This window comes from Egretta garzetta, unplaced genomic scaffold (genome assembly GCF_000687185.1).
Source record: "Egretta garzetta isolate BGI_Z169 unplaced genomic scaffold, ASM68718v1 scaffold111, whole genome shotgun sequence".
In the NCBI taxonomy this organism is placed as follows: Eukaryota; Metazoa; Chordata; class Aves; order Pelecaniformes; family Ardeidae; genus Egretta; species Egretta garzetta.
In genome coordinates this window covers 379,616-396,635 of record NW_009258672.1, presented here as the reverse complement: position 1 = coordinate 396,635, position 17,020 = coordinate 379,616, and the positions used below count along the sequence as shown (strand labels likewise).

At 40.5% G+C, this 17,020-nt stretch overlaps 1 protein-coding gene across 1 annotated transcript in view; it reads left to right on the top strand.

The window, feature by feature from the left end:
• The first annotated feature begins 489 nt into the window (after positions 1-489).
• Positions 490-17,020, top strand: part of CNKSR2 (connector enhancer of kinase suppressor of Ras 2) — a 182,366-nt gene continuing 165,835 nt past the window's right edge. Inside the window, exons 1-3 of the mRNA XM_009648809.1 lie at positions 490-625; positions 1,964-2,127; positions 14,273-14,475. Coding sequence (XP_009647104.1) covers positions 490-625; positions 1,964-2,127; positions 14,273-14,475 — 503 coding nt within the window. The remainder of the gene's footprint in view (positions 626-1,963; positions 2,128-14,272; positions 14,476-17,020) is intronic.

The window sequence follows — 17,020 nt, the reverse complement described above, 5'->3', positions numbered from 1 at the left end:
AGGCAGCAGGCTCTGAAGGATGTGGTTGGAGGCTGCTGGAATTGGGGACTTGCTCCTCTGTCTTGGGCCTGGAGCATTTGATTTACAGCATGTTTGTGTGTGGTTTTGTTTTGGTGTGTGAATTTTAGAAGTTAGAGACGTAAAGATTGTGCTGGTGTGTTGTAGCAGAGCCAGTGTGGGTGACGCTTGCCCAGGGGCCAAGACAGGAAGGGCAGGCTGGCCTGGCACTGGGGCATCACTGCCTGCAGCACCATGTTCCTCATGTTAGTCACTTTGGAGGTGTGGTTACATCCTAAAAGAGGTGAATGAGAACCAAAAATGCAACACCACCAGCTTCAGAGAAGCTTTATGCTATAAGCTGGGGCTCTTCTGAGACAGCTGGGGCTTAGCAGTCACATTGATCTTTTCTCCTCCATGTATCTTCAGCTTTTTCAGACATTTTGATTAGCAAGTAAAAATGCTCTCACTTCCTTGCAAACTAAAGAGCAGATGTCTTTTCAACATCAGGGATTGTTTGAAGACAACCATCAGAAAGGTGGTATCTCTCGAGAAGCAGATAAAGTAATGCGTTCAGGTTTTTGTCAAATCCTGCTAATTGGTAGCAAGCATGTTGATCCATTGGAAGGTATTCAGACACAAATTTTAGATGGACCACCAAATACCCAAGAGTCTTCCTTATCCCCTTGGCACAGGGATGCACACGTTGCAGAGCTTCTCTGTAGTGGTCTGGCCCTCTTAGGCAAAGATTGATGGGAAGAGATGTGTGATGGATTATCTCACGTTCCACACTGCTCTGTGCTCCAGGCAAAAATGTGTAGCCAGCTACATGTCATTAGGCTGATAATCAAACTGAATAGGTAGAATAGGAGTGGCCCCCAAAGCAAGACCTCGTTCTGTACAATCCTGCACCTCGTCCATGTCCTGAGCAAATGTGTTGCATGCACTTATAGGATCTTTCTTTGCCACAAGGGGACTGTTTCTGCTCCCTAATTGCTCTGTTCTGGGGAGTGCACTCAGGTCTTGATTTTAGTGGCTTTTCATGCTCAGTAAGCATTTGTGTGCCCTGAGTGACTCCATATAATTTCTGAACTGAGGTACGTTGAGCTGGATCTGCTGCTGGAGTTGGGGCCCAGTTTACGCATTTGCAGTGCTACTGCCTTTCTTGATCTCTAGAGCTCTTTGCACTTTGTTTGAGGGGCTGGCATGATCTGTGAATTTTGAGGTGGCTAAGCAGTGTATGGACAGTCTTGGAGTAGGAGAGACACTATGATGTGGCATTGCCGTTTTGTGTGTCACTGCATGGGGCACTGTGGTCAAGCGTCCCATGAAGAGATGGGTTCCTAGCTGAGGGCATCTCCAGCACCCCCTCCTTGTCATGCGACCTACCAGAGGTAGAGGTATGCTGGGAGCAAGATTAAGAGGCGCTGATAGCTAGTCACTCCTGGATGTATGGCGTTAAGGATATTCACACTCTCATTATTGCCTTAGAATTTGTTGCTGGCACAAATGCTTTCCCTTGCTTCCAGTCTTTTACAGTGCTGTAATTAACAGCATCTGTTGATATGCTGCACCCAGAGAAGGATGCAAGTCTTCCTCCCTTCTGTTGTTCCCTCCTCTCCTCTCCCCTCCCAGATGTGATGGAGGCATTGCAAACATACCTGTTATTAGGGGCTGCCAGACAGGGATACATAGTGCAGTACACTACATGAATTCAGGGATCTGTTTGGGTTTCTCAGAGAGGTTGGTATTGTCCAGAGGTGGAAAAGCCACGGCTGCCATAGTTCTCCAAATCTTAAGATTTCTGGGTAGCATTAAATTTTTTGTAACGTTGAAGTACTTCTCTTAAAGATGAGGCGAGTATCCTCTGTTGGCTTGATTTTTGGTCCCAGCCCATTTTTATTTCCTATGGCAGTACAAAACGTTATTAACTTTTGTCTTCCCTTCTTCTGTCCTGTTTCTGCAGGTCTTGATGACTGCTTGCAGCAATATATAAAGAACTTTGAGAGAGAGAAGATTAGTGGTGACCAGCTACTACGCATTACTCATCAAGAACTGGAAGATCTTGGAGTCACACGAATTGGCCATCAGGAGCTTATCTTGGAAGCAGTAGACTTGCTCTGTGCACTGGTAAACTTCTTGAGGCAAAACGGGGGAGGCGGAGGGAACGGTGTTTGCATATTTACAGTTTGTATACTGAAATTTCTAGTCCTAAAGACTATCTAAGTAGTTCAAGAAACTCCTGACATGTAATATATAAACAATTTAGCATTTTAAACCAGAGGCAAGATAAAGAACAGTATCTACTGATAGGATGGTACTTGTTAAATAAATTGATATCAGAGATTTAAGGCTTGGATATCTGTCTTTACAGAAGAAAAGCTTATCTGAAATCACAAAAGAGCTAGACTGAGATTGGTCTGGAATGTAAAACCGTTATGTATGTGAATGCAGTAATTGAGTGCCGGTTGCCCTTTACAAACAAAATGTCCTGATATTAACCATGTCATTTTTCACTGATCCTCTCATGCAAATCATGGTTTAGATGATTATTCGAGCTTGCTGAAACATAGCTGCTTGTATTTCACAGTAGAAAGGATTAAATAATGAAATAATTCTCTTCTGTGTAAATAATACATACATCTTTGATGAAGCATACAGAGGGATTTTGGTAATGGTCTTTTCAGTCAGGTCGCGTCATGCATAACTGGGATTATCCCCTTGGTGAGGGGTGTGGTGCTGACTTCACCCTTCTTCCAAAATTTTGTGTGTGCCTGTAAAGATTAGTGGTGGATTGGGCCCACTGTCTGCATTCTCCACTGTAGGAAGGATTGTGAACAGCTATGCTAAGATGTAGTTGACTGCCTAAAGTGCTGTTTTGTGGATTTTTAATGCATACTACTGTTCCAAGCCTCAGAAGCGGCTTTAGGAAAACTGAATCCCAGTAGAGGCAATCAAAGATGGTAAGCTGAAAGGCTCTTCAGAAGGGCTTGTGGCTTCTCAGTATGCAGCAGTTTTTTCTGAATATCCTGTTGTTGCATCTTTGGTACATAGATGTGAGGGGTAATAAAGAGAAGAGAGCAAAAAAAAAAAAAAAATGCAAAAGAAAAAGTAAAAAAGGGGAGCAAAGCTGTTCCATACAGGAAGACATTTGGGTTTAAACACATCTTAGATTCTCTTCTTTAGAGTAATATTTCTAATAATGTTGCAAAGTGACTCAGTGCAATGAGTTTAACTCATCTGTTTGTTTTTTAAATAATGGAAAGGATGCAATCCTAAAAAGAAAAAAAAGCTACTGATATAAAAGGGAACAGAGAGTTATTCTCAAAGTACTTTTCTCATCAGGCAGTGCAAAAGGAAACAAGAAAGTAAATACTTTAATTAACTGATACAAAATCTAAGTGAGGTTGAACACTGATGACCATTCTTCCCAGGCACACAGGGAGACAGGTTGTGGCTCTTTCAGAAATAACCTATTTTCACAGAAAAAAAACCCTTGTTTATTAGCTGAAATTTTCTTTTTTCCCAGATATGTAATTACAGATGTTATCTTCAGACAAACAAACACAACTTGTCTTTGTAGCTCCTTATCTTAGGCAAAAGTGTATGGAACTAAGTTGAATGTAAAATAAGGAATTTGTAGCAAAGGCTAACACTGCATCCTTAATTCATGCAGCAAGTCTCTACCTTCCTGGTCCTTGTTGCACATATAGTGTTTTCTGCTTTTCGGAGCTTGTCTAAAAGAAAACTTCATCACTGGAACACAATAGCATGCATTCAGATCACAGCTTCTAATTTAAGCTGAGGTTTTTGCAGTCTCACAATTGGCTCTCGATGGCTCCTCAGGGATAGAAAATGTGATTATTATATTGATTTTAGCGGACTTAATTTGAATTTATTGTTCACCAATCAGATAAACCTCTTAGGAAATTTAATTCAGAGACAATCCTTTTGGCTACACTGGTCCTGTATTTACAGGCTTTCCTTTTTTTATTGCATCAGTAAGTATCTGTCCTGGTTAGTGCTTGCCCATTCTTCTGTTTAGCCTCTAATGTTGACTGTATTGTTTAGGAGGACTTTAAGCCTATGACTCTTCAATATAGGATAACTCCTAGTGCAAGGGGTTTCTTTAATGAAAGTTATCTGATTATTTTTTCTGTTTCACTAGAGTTTATCAGAGTTTTCATGATAGAATTTGGCATGAGTTACAAGAGTATGACCCAACTGAGTTAAGATCTATTTGGATGCTGCAAATGATAGGTGACATGACAGGGTTGGAATAGTAATGTTAATTTTGCCTTGCAAGCATAATCTCTGACTGATTTTAAACTAATCATTGAAAAACAAAAGGATTGTCACTTCTGATTCTCGTCCCCTTTCTCTCCGAGTTAGTGAGTGACCACCCATATGGTTTTTGACACTGAGGACAGTTGAGGGGGACAGAACCACCTCCCACTGTTCATCCCTGCTCCCACTCTGCAGGGGAGAGTTTCTAAGACACAGCTGCCATCCGTGAGGAGAGCTTCTGCAATGCTGATAGCTGATGTGTTTTAAGAACTGCTTTCTTCCTGCCCCCCTTCCCAGCATTTTTTGAGGGTAAACTTCTGCTCACAGTTTCTGCTCTGTCAGCTGGGGATATGTCAAATGGCAAACCAGCTGCTTGTGTTGCATGCCTGTACTTCACAGGAAAACATCTTCTTGGAGGAAAGTGGAGAGTCTTAACAAACATATTTGGCGGGTTTGGAAAGAGCATGGGACCTCTTTAACCCAGGCGGAGGCTATTGAGCAGCGCTATAACAGTTTCTTGCTGCAATAACAGTTGGGAACCAGTTATGACTGATAGCACTATTTAAAGGATGTTCTTTATTGATTTTTGACAGAAGGGGGGTGGGTGGCTATGGTCTCTCACAGTATTCCCCTCCTGTCATAAGCACTTGCAACAAATGGATCCTCCAGTGTTCACTAGCTGATCGGAGAACAAATGGTGGCCTGTGCTACCCATCTTCATAGAGTCTCTCTTGGCTGCCAGCCTGCCATACCGGGCTCTTGACAGGAGAACAAGCATCCTGGGGGTGAGATTCACAGGTTTTCTTTTCCTGTGGTGCTTCAGAGAAGGAGGAATACAGATTTTGCCCAGCTGCTACTGTTGTTACAGGTCACGCTCGCTGATAATGGCGGGGGCGTAGATACCGCATTCCGTCACTGCAGCTGGACCTGCTCCAGGAGAGACCGGGCAATGTAATGCATGTGGTTTGTCTCTTCCCTCGCTCCTTCACTCTGCGAAGGTGGGAGCATGTTCAATAGATTATCTTGCCTCAGTGCAGTTTTGTATTTTATAAAATCTGTATGTCAGAAAGGGCAAGATAAATGAAATGTTCTCTGTGCTTAAAAGAAAGAAGTAGTGAGGTCTGTGATGGTATTTTATTGCTGCTAAGAGTTGTTGCGTGGTTTTCAGTCTGTCCTTGAGAAACCACCATGAGGGATATATGCCTGTAGAGTTGTTCTATTTCCAGTGAGGCATGTCTCTTGTCCTCCCCTTTCTGTTCAGACTGGGACCTGAAACTGAGATCACACTGGTGGCACCAACAGGTAGATTCCTGCTTGATGTGGACTTGCATGTTTATTCATACTGACAAAATCTCAAAAAATAATTGACATCTCAAAACTGGTTGAAAAATGGTAAGCTAAGAAAATTCATGTCCAGCTCTAGAGATTACAGGAGAAACTGTACTGAGTTAGGTACCGTGGTATTTTTTTTCCAGGCTACTCCCAGATAGTAAACCATACACTCGTTCATCAGTTATAAAAATTACCACTCAGATCTAACTTCAACATGATCCTTTTCAGTATGCATGTGGCAGTGAAGCTAGTCTAAGACTGCTTTACATTTTATCAGTAAACAAACAACAGTGTGGCAGACATTCATCCACACATAAAATGAGACAAGCCCTGTTTCTTTGATGGCTGCTTTAAGTACCGGATGTGAATGAACAATGCCAACGGAAAGTAAATTGAGGAAAGATGGAGATGATGCTTATGAAAAGAGAAATGCATACTGAAGATTACTTACATAATGCCATCAGATCACTGTATCAGTCTTCAGGCTTGGAGTGTGTCTGGAGGTCTTGTAGCTCCTGAAATACCTAACTGTGCTGCAGAAAGCAAAGAAATGCACGTAATTCTTTTTCCGTCATCTGTTTGTCAGGAGATGGAGTTTCATTTATCAAAACTGGGTATGGCCGTATTTTGCTGAGCATCCATGGACTCTAAATTTTATATCTCCTTAGTACCATATTTTTCCCAGAAAATGCTACCCTTTGCCTCGCTGTCTGGAGAATACAAAGACTGAAGACTGCATAGCCAAAGATTTCTTCTTCCATCTTTAAGAAAACGATTTAGTTTGCCTGACATATCACCACAATGCCTTGATGCATCAGGACTTTTTTGTTTTTTGCTTTACTTCTCCAAAATATCATGTACGTTTTGTTTGAATGAAGATTAATTTAGTTTCATTTGATTTTGAACATTTTCAAATATTTTTTAAAAGGAGACCTTGAAGAAGGAAATATTTTGTTCTGGGAAGACAAGAATATTTAGAAAACTTCACAAATAACTTTTGGATGCTTTAAAGTTTTCCTTAACCAAAGAACTGAGTACGGTCCCTGTGAATTTGCAAAATACTTCTTCAGGGAATCTGTATTTGTGTAGAATAGAGTTTGGTTAAAACCCAAAACACAACAGTTTTTGCTTTGTACAACATGCTGGTTTCAGTACTGGTTTCACGCTAGTTATTTAAATCTGCTATGGCTGCACAGGAATTTATTATACACTGTATATTTCTATCTGCAAAGCTAGAAGATTGCAGCAGATGAAATAGAAACATTTGGCAGAGAAAACATTGGTGCGCACTAACACCATGAAATTACTTGTCATTTACCACTAACACAAAACATTTATATGCAAATTAATGTAAAAAGTAGACCTACTTTACCCATGAATGATTTGATTCCTCTTAAGAATTATGCCTTTTATCTTAATTTCATCTTCTTGCCATTTCTCACACAGAAAACCTTTACTTTGCCCTTATCACTAGTCAGACCTTAAAACTACTTTGTCAGTAATAGTGAATATTAGAGTTAATCACCATAGTGCTAAATGAGGAAGACTTCATTTCAGAATGGAGATTTGTATGTACTGAAGTTGGGATTTCTTGTTAATATTCTGCCTGCTCATAGCAGAAAAATTACTTACCCATTTTGCTATTGCCCTTTGCAAGTTAAAGTTCTGCTTATATATCATCTGCCTTCCTGTCTTCAGCCTGAGCTAACTTAACTGCAAAGAAGGAGATCCTGAAGTCCAAAACCAGATCAATAAGGCTAAGGAGTGAATGGGTTTCTGATAGCTCATATAGATCATGTTGAAAATGTTTGTGGCTGTTGTTAGTAGAACTTTTATACAGAACTGCAGTAAACCCTGTGGTGTGCCAAAGGCAGTAAATACATCTATTGCAAAGTCCTTCCTCCCAACCCACCTCAAGAATCAGTGATGGACCCTAGGTACTTTTCTTAGTTACTTTTTCCTTTGAGCTGTTTGGAGTTTGGGGCAAGTGCGAAACATATGCCCTGGTTCGAAGAGTCATAGCATGGTTTGGGCTGGAAGGGACCTTTAAAGATCCAACCCCCTTGTTAAACGCAGAATAGATTAAAAGGGCTGTTACAATGTACAATCATCATAACAAGAGGTAATGTGTTCATAACAATCTATTTACCTTCTTTTTTTTTCTTTTTTTGAAACTGCCGATTAGCCTTTTAAGACTTTGTGAAATGCATGTAACTGAATACGTAACTGGTAGTTTGCATTCTGCAGAAATAAGAGCATTTGGCTGGCTAGGGACAAAATTACATCAGAAAGTTGAAAAACAAAAAAATAATGAGCACTTGGTCTTGCAGAATCTGCTGATTGAATAAGAGTAGGAAGAATAGTTATATAATTGCTCTATTAGTGCTACAAAGCATAACCAGGGCTTGGCTTTTTGATGTGTTGCTTGATTGTGCTGTGGAAAAAGAAGGGCATTTTTCAGGAAAGGGGATGATGATGATGATGATTATGAATCTTTCCCAGGTTCTGCAGGGCTCTAATATCATGCACCGGAGTTTTTTCTGACAGCAAACATTTAGGACAAATATTTGTACTCTTTGAAACCATTTACCTTTTAATCAGTATATGTTTAATAATTGTAGTAAATTATAAGTGTCATTTGAGCTATTTGGCTTTTTCTCCTTATCTACTTATTCTGTGTTTATGAAACAGAGGTGTAAGGATCACGTGTTGCACACTTCTAAATTACCCCATATGTCAGTGCTATTTGAAGGAGAGAGAACCTTAGTGTTGGCATTTCGTGACGCTGGAAGAAAGGATTGTTAGAAATATATGTTGTAGGCAGATCTGATGAGGTATAAAGTTACATAAGGCACCTTCCATATGACAAGCTGCGTTCTCAGTTGCTCGCAACTTTGGGCTGGTAAGCTATCTGCCACATACTTTGTGGGATGTGTTCAGCCGAGTGTTTTGGAGAATGAGGTTCACATGTGTTTTGTTAATTTTTAAAAACAACTTTGGAGGCAAAGGTTGGAATTTTTCTTGGTGAATTTTTGGCCGCCCCAAATTTTGAGGCGTGGTTTTGAGACGGCTGCCATGCGCTGTGGTATCTGTGCGATGCTGTTTTGATTATTCATTTAAAAATTTCCCCAGGCTTCCAGAGAACTGAGGACTCTATGAACTTCACTGTTCCCAGGTTGCTTGTTTAAAAGCAATAAATATTACATACAGAAATTATGCTCAACAATTAAATATGGAAGATGAAACCACTGAAAAATAGTGAGGAGCAGAATTAAGCTTGCCTGAGGTTATTTTAAGTCCATTTCTTAGGAGTCATATGCTATTCTTACCTAAAACTCCTGTGTTCAGTCTGTGAATAAGTGGAAAAAGATTTTTTAAAAAGTTGCATTAGAGAGAAAGCTTGTTATTTCAACCTTGTGATTGGTATCCATATTACTGAGAGATATCAAGCATAACTGAGAAGTTACATTTTTTACACATAATTTATTATACACAGCACATAATTTATTACACAGTACAGCTATCTAGACTGTAATATTTGTTTTTTCAAAAGGTTGCTATTTTTTTCCTTCTTTAAAAAATAATATTTGTGTGTGTGGCAACAAATATTTACCAAAGAAAAATAAACCTTTACCTTCTGTAGTTTATACAGTTGTGATTGCCTTCTCCAGAGGGGCAGCAGAAATTAATGGATGTAAGCACTGCTATCTGCTCTGCTGGCCTGGAGAAACTTTTTATTTCCCTTTTGCCCCCAAGCACCAGGGTTACAGTAGTATCTTCAGTTCCCATCTTGTGTCTCTTCAGTAAGAGTTAGTACTGGTCGCTGCATGCCTTTTGCTCCACATGGTTTCCAGCAGGTTTCTGGGCTGAAAGCAAAGAAACAGCTATTTAGAGAGGTAGGCAGAGGGGCCATATGCTCATTTCTCTGTCTTGGATTGTTTGTAGGAGTCAAACAATGTCCTTGAACTTAACGTGGCCTTTGTGCTTGGAGATGTAGGGGAATTCGTGATTTCATAAAAGTTGTGATCAAGACATCTCTTCTAAGGGATTTCTGATTTGTAATGGGGCTGTGGCAATGTCTGTATTGCATATTGTGGTGTGTTCAGATCCGGCTCTCTTTGGGTACCTGAGCTTGGCTTTCTTAGTTAGCTGAAATATCTTTGCACTTGCAACGAGCAGCATAAAAATACCCTAAACTAAAGGTCTCAGCAGCTTCTGAGCCAGCAGAGATAGCACTATATAAGTTAGGAACACTCTACATTTTAACCCATGCTAGCAGTGTGAGGCGTACTTCCCTGCCAGCAAGTGTTAAGTGAATGTAACACAGGAAAGAGATGAAATGAGCTCTGGGGTTTTTTTGGGTTGTGGTTTTTTTTTTTTTTTTTCCTAATTGGCAGGAGCAGGGGAATGAACAACTAATGAACATTGATCAAGCTAATCCAAAAAAAGTTCACTTTACTTCCAAAGTTTGGTTACCAAATTCTCTTCCTACCCTGTGGTGCTGGTGCAAGTATAGGCTGGCAGAGGGACTAGGCTGGCTCCCCTCACCAAAGCAAAAAAAAAAAGGAAAACTCATCAGTGGTGATTAGAGCTGCTGCTTGTCAGCATGTGAAGAAAAGAGCTACAATTCATCACTCACACTGTCATGTGAAGCCACAGAAAAGTAATTAGAAGGTAAAATGTCTATTAATAGCTCCCACCACCTTTAGTTCGAACACCTGCTGACAAGCTATTACTCTGCGTAGCTTAGCTTCATCAAGTTCTTGTTTTGTGATTGCCAGGAGAGACTCCATTAGAGCCGTTTCTGTTGAGGCAGGGTGTCTCTGAAGAGACTCTTGCTCTGTGGCCTCTGGTTGAGAAAGCAGATGCATAGACTTGCTTCACTTCTCGTAATCTCTACAAGCATGCAGAGATTTCTTTGTGGTTCCTTCAGAGACTGTACATTTATTTTGGCTAATAAAAGCATAACTTGTGTTAGTGCCGACTAAATGCAGAGAAGGGGAAAACAAAGAATTGTCTCCTTTGCCTGCAATTATCTTCTTATGCTGCTTGAAAATAAACGCAGTGTATTTCTAAGAAAACCGTATTGTTAATAGTATATTATCAAGTATGATTAAACTTGGCAGTTATTATTTGAGCAAGCTTTTTTCCCGTATTAGAACACGCAACTCTGTTCGTTTTCAAAGTGGGCCAGAAATACTAGTGATAAACAAAGTGGGGATTTTGTTAGCTTGGTTGCTGTTTCAGGATCCTTCTACTTGAAGGCTTCAATAAACACAGCTGCCCAAAAATATATTCTGCCTGAAATTTATCTCTGTATTTTCCATCCCTGGCTATAACTATCTCATATTACAGGTGGAGGCTTTACTGAAATCAGTGCCATTCCTCATGTAAGACTGGATTTTATATGTAGCTTAGGCATTAAATTTGTCCCTCAGGTTTTTTTATGTTAAAGAAAACACACTCTTTTGATGAATATGTGTGAAAATAGACTTTATATCTCTTAACATTGTCTCTTCCTTTCCACATATCTGGCAGGGAAAAAAGTCATCTGAAAAAGAGTACGTCTGTAGGTGTCCATCACTTGAAATGTTAACAAGAGGCTGCAAAGCTTTTATATGAGCTGATTTTCTAAAGAAACAAATGCACCCTAATTTCTGGTCATAGAATAAATTTTTGGAATATATTTTTGCTCGGTCTGCAGTGTTCAATATTGCAGGCTTTACTTTTCCGTGGGACTGGAGGTGCCTGTTGGGCTTCCCGCTACGGTGGGCAGGTACCCAGCACCTGCCTCCCTAAGCGGATGGGGTACAGATGAGGTGACAAAGGAGGGGGAATGGGGAAGGAGAGGGAGGTGAAGTAATTTGGGGTTGTTGAGGAGGAGCATTTTGGATCCAGCCTGGGCCTCAGTGTGAGGCCCCCCCTGGCCATGAGCCCTGCACGTGGCCTGGCTGGGGAGGCGAGGGGGTGCCCTGGGCCTGGCCTCCTCCTTCCCCGCACACACCCCCATCCTGAGGAGGGCTGAGGAGTTTTGGTGCTGAGGGATGAGGTCTCCTCCGTGGCTCGGGAGCGGCTGAGCGCTAGAGCGGGTGGGGGCAGCCATGTGCAGCAGGGCGCCAGGCCTCTCCCACCAGGTTGGGAGTAAAGTAGAGGGGGCGTGTGGCAGCGCTGATGAATGGGAGACGTGGGGCTGAGGGGGGCTGGGAGGCGGCCGCTGAGGAAACTCACACTTACCTCATGTGGTTTGAAGGCAAGCGTGGTATCTGGATAACCACCCTCAGCTTCTTAGTAACAGCCCCCCTGAATTAAGAAGTCCAACATGTCAGTGTGTCAGAAAGAAGGAAACCCTGTGGGGTGCCCTGTGGCCAGCCTGCGGTTTGTGGTCATTCCCCCCCTGCCCCCCATGTTTGGGGAGGTGAGCACCATGTTGTGTGAGTGTTGTGGGGCTCGCTTGCGGTGGGGTTTTGGTTTGGCTGATCTCTAAGACATTTTGTGTGATGTGTCTTTCATCCAGAATACCTTGTAAGGTATTCGCCACCTTCTTCTGTTAATTTTGCCAAAATGAGCTAGATGCTCAAGAAGCAGGATGAAATAACCTGTTTTTTTTCCCCCCAACTTGTTCCTACTGAGTCCTCGATCTCTAACCACAGAAAACCACAGCAAAAACAAATTTATTTTTATCTGTTGTTTATCTCTTTAATTTGGACTGATTTAATAACTTATTAGTTATGAGCCGTTTAGCTGCATAATAAAGTACACTTTACTTTTCCATCCTAATTCATTGTGTTCTTCTTGTAAATTTTGATTTATAACCTAACTCTATCTGTTGTATAATTGCTATGGAATATTTCCATGGTGGAAAAGTCACTGCCCAAACTTACAATTTGTCTAATTGGGAACTGAATGTGGTGGCAGAGGACGGCAACTACACAGAAACTGTGCACTTGAGAAACATGCCCGCAAAGCCTTCCCAAATACAGATGTTCTCAGAAGTTACAGTAGAGATTTTTAAAATGCAACCTTAGTGTATGGTCACTTCTCCCTTAAGCTGAGTCCCAAAGTGCAACTTCCGCTGCGGAAAGATGGCTGTCATTTTAGCAGCTCCCTCATAAAGTGTGTTTGGTTTACGAGCACAAAGAGGGTTTGGCTGGGAGACAGAAGACAAGCTGTGTGCTGGTCTGTCCTTTCCGCCACGATTTCCCATTTGCTTGGGAGTGGACATTGTGGGAGGGCTGGGAACTCACCAGAGCTGGCTGCAGTGTAATCTTCCTGCAGCCCCTCTGTAACTAAAGAGGAGTTTAGGTTCATTTAGTAGATGGTTTGGATTAGGAGCATGACAAGTGCTGTAAATAATCACACACACACACCCCTCCCCCCCCCCACATTTCCTATAGGAAAAAGACTAAGGCAAATAAGCTTCATCAGTCTTAAATTAGCATTGGGAAACATAACACTTCTATCTCTTCTCCTTATGGACAGATTGGTGTGGGGAGCAAACGGGGGGCCCTGGGATAAGACCTGGTGAGGACAGGGGGTGTTGTTAGGAAATGGGTTTTCCTGTGTGCAACTGAGGGGCTTTCAGCATCCTACTTCTTCATCATTTGTGGTAGGAAATGGTTGACCTTCAATAGCAAGTAGCCCATCATCAAATGAGCAAGTTGTGAGCACCCTCTGTTGCAACACTGTGATGTGATTAAGACAAGGAGCACCTTCAGAAGTCCCGTCTTTCTCTTACAGGGATAATAAGCTCATGTCTATGCAATTGCTTATTCCTTTACAAAGGCAAAAGAAGATCTCTTTTGAAAGAACTCTATTATTCTTTGCATTTGTGAGGAAAACAAGTCTATTATAGAAATAACAAATCACTGATGGTGCTATATTGTATTGTAATTGAACATTAGATTAGGGCATTCTCCAGTGCCGTTTCAGCAACATTTGTATATTTGAAGGATTTTCAAGTATTATTTGTTAATATTTCTGCATAATTATTTCTGTCTCTGCTGCACAGCTGAGGAACATAATTTATGTTTACGAGATTGACTCTTAAATGGAAGCAAAGTTTGCAACTTGACTTTAAAGGGGCAGCACAGACATTGTGCAGAGTAGCAATGTGTTCTCTGGTCTGTGATTCTGGTGGTCCTTTACTGCTAACAAGAATAAAAAAGAAGTTAATGAACATGCTTCCTTCACTGCAACCAGCAAAAGCAGTTTGGTGTCTCACTGTCCATTGTACATGCTTCTGCTAGTTGCGAGCCCTCTTGCCTAATATCTTAGGAATCAGTGTGAGTATGGGCATGAGGGACTGATCCATAACCATCAGATCTACTAAGAGAACTGTCAGATCTACCGAGAGTGACGCACTGCTTTGAAAATCAGTCTTCCAGACTAGGTTTTTTCTTCATTTTGAGATGTTTTTCTTAGTGCACTTAAAACCAGCTAAGAGATCACTCATAATTTTGCTCTTCTTTTGTTCTATTTTTGTGCACTTTGGAAACAGAACATGCCATACATTTAAAAACTAATGAGTGGGTGTATTTCTACCTTAATTATTAGGAATGGTTAAGTTTTGAAGCAGAAGAGCAGTCTTGCTGGTTTTGGTACCTCATGTTCAGCTGCAAAGCTAACTTTCTTTTCTTTTTCTTTTTTTCCAATGCAGAACTATGGTCTGGAAACAGAAAATCTAAAAACCCTTTCTCACAAACTGAATGCATCTGCGAAAAATCTGCAGAACTTCATCACTGGAAGGAGGAGGAGTGGTCACTATGATGGAAGGACCAGCCGCAAGTTACCGAATGATTTTCTGACATCGGTAGTGGATCTGATCGGAGCAGCTAAAAGTCTGCTGGCTTGGTTGGACAGGTAAAATCTCCCAAATGTGTCACAGGTAACCAGATCACGCACACGCACAAACCCCAACTTCTTTACAAAATGTAATGTAGACATTGAAATGGAAGCAGGATTCATTTACAAATTCTGAGAGGATGTTTGTAGCAATTTTTTCTTGTTAAGTCACCACGCAATTCAGATAGCATTTTAGTACAATACTTCTAAATGCACTGCAACCCTGCACATAGCTGGAAATACGATGTAGCAACACGATAACATCATTAGGTTATAGATGTATTTTATTATTAATATAGAAGAATACTTCGACCTGCATAACTCAGATGCATTGCTCTGAGAGTATCAAATTCACAGAACTGTGATCATACTTTTCATTATATAACTGCCAATATATACCTCCAGTGTGTGTGTAAACATGCATGTTGCATTTTAGGTTTTTTAAATGGTAGTGAAATAACTCTGAAACTGTAGATGCAATTGGAGCTGTCTTATACTATTACCTAGGAAGTATGTGGGACCAGGACTTAAGTGCTTTCCTTTGCTATATCTATAGTGACGTTTTTCTAATGATAACAAGAATAATATGCAGGTATTTAAGATGATCATTGAAATTCTGGAAGTGGTTAAAATAAGTCGATCTTTATGTCTTTATAAAATGCATCACAGTGCATTTTTATCAGTGAAAATAAAATGCTTATCTTGATTTAAAGGTGTATTTTGTATCCAGCAGCTGAAATTTTGTTCAAAGTATGATCTTTGTGTAATTCTTAAAATCCAACAGAATTGCTTGGATTTACTGCTGTGGATTTTGTTGTGTTTCATTTTCCTGAGGAAAACTGGCTTCTGTCCCATAAATGATTTCCATATGAAAGGTTTAGGTGAGACATGAATCTTTTCCTTTTCCTAAGCTGAACTGCAAACTCTTTATTTTGTTCAACAGACTGCAGCTACCATTGCTTCTTCTTTTCTTCTCCCTTTCTAGCCTTTCCCAAGTTTCAAAACCAGACCTAAAGTTGGGGTCCTAAATTTCCATTTAGATGTTTAACATTACATGTACAGAGAAGCAATACAATCTCATGGAAAGAGTTTAGTATTGAGACTTGAAAAATTGGGAATATATTTTTAGCTCTGCCTCTAGCCTGTTGTTGTTACTTGGAAGACCTGTAGGCTTCACTTTTTCTCCCTGCCAATCATTTTTGGCAGAGAACAGTGTATCTCTCTGGGCTTTAAAACAGAAGTAACTGTGTTTTTTGCATAGGCAGATCAGTGTTTGCCACTTCTTTCTATTTAGAAATAACCTTGTTTTTTTTCTCATTGGAATTGTGGCTAATGGATAAAGACTGTTAATTACAAAGTTGAGTTGCCTTTTTCTTTTTGTTTTTTTTTTTCCATAAAATAGTCTGGTATTAAAAAGTAAACTTTCACATATCTATACATTTAACACATTGAAAAACAATGTGCTTTTGGCATCTTAATATGAAATTAGTAGTTGAACTTCAGGGAGAGAGTAGTTGTTGATGCTAGGAAACATCTGCATCCGAGCACTAATGTGTCACTGTAGTATTGTGTACTGCACCCAAATTCTGCACATTTGGTATTAAAAGACAAACCCAGTCTGTAAAATTTGTTTGTATCTCAGATGTGTGTTGAGAATTACCTCTTAGTAAAATTATGTTTATAAAAGCAGCTGTATTGTATTTGTCAGAGATAAATCTGTTAGCAGGTTTAAGAGTTGGTGGTGGAAGATCTCTAAAATAATTTCTAAAAACATGCATATCAATTCTACTCCCAGTAAAATGCAAAATTACTTTTGCATTCACCTGAATTGATATCTGATCAGACCCAGGAGTTCCAAGAAGTTAAAAATGAGGGCAGCCATGGTGGCAGCCCGGCTTTAGCAATGCTGTCTTTAGTGTCCAAATAAGGCTTGCGAGAAGTGATATTTTAATTTCATTCAGATTCCTGGGAAAGTCCTTTTGAAGATCTGTGTAGCTTAAACACCTGGTTCTGGCAAATGTTTTCTGTAACATTTTGAGACTTCTCTGATTTATGAGGGTGGGGGTGTTTTGGTTAGGTTTGTTCTTCCTTCTTTGCGAAGCCCCCAAATTAGGATGAAGGCAGGCCAATGACTGCATTTTTCTCAGGAAGTGGGAACATCTGGAGATCAATAGGATTCTGCTTATTGTATTCTTTCTAAGAAGCTACTGGGGCCGCTAGGGGGAGATAGAAAGATTTTTAAAAATAATATATTTAAAGTCAGAAACATGGATTTAATTTTATTCTGCACAACTGTTACTATTAAATCTGTGCCCCAAATCTTATTTTTTTTGGTTGGTTTCTAATACCAGTTCCATCTCTGGGGTGTGAGAGAGGGGAGAGCAAACCACTAGGAGGAGTAAAGTGGCTCTTAGGGTTATCCATTGCAACAGCCATACCGGGCTGCCCCTATGCAATGTTTTTCAGGTCATGTCTGGAAAAAGCAGCTAGCAGCAGCTCCAACTTACACAGAAATGCAGTGATGTGGTTTTTATGTGTAGGGGATGGGGATGAATCGCTAAGG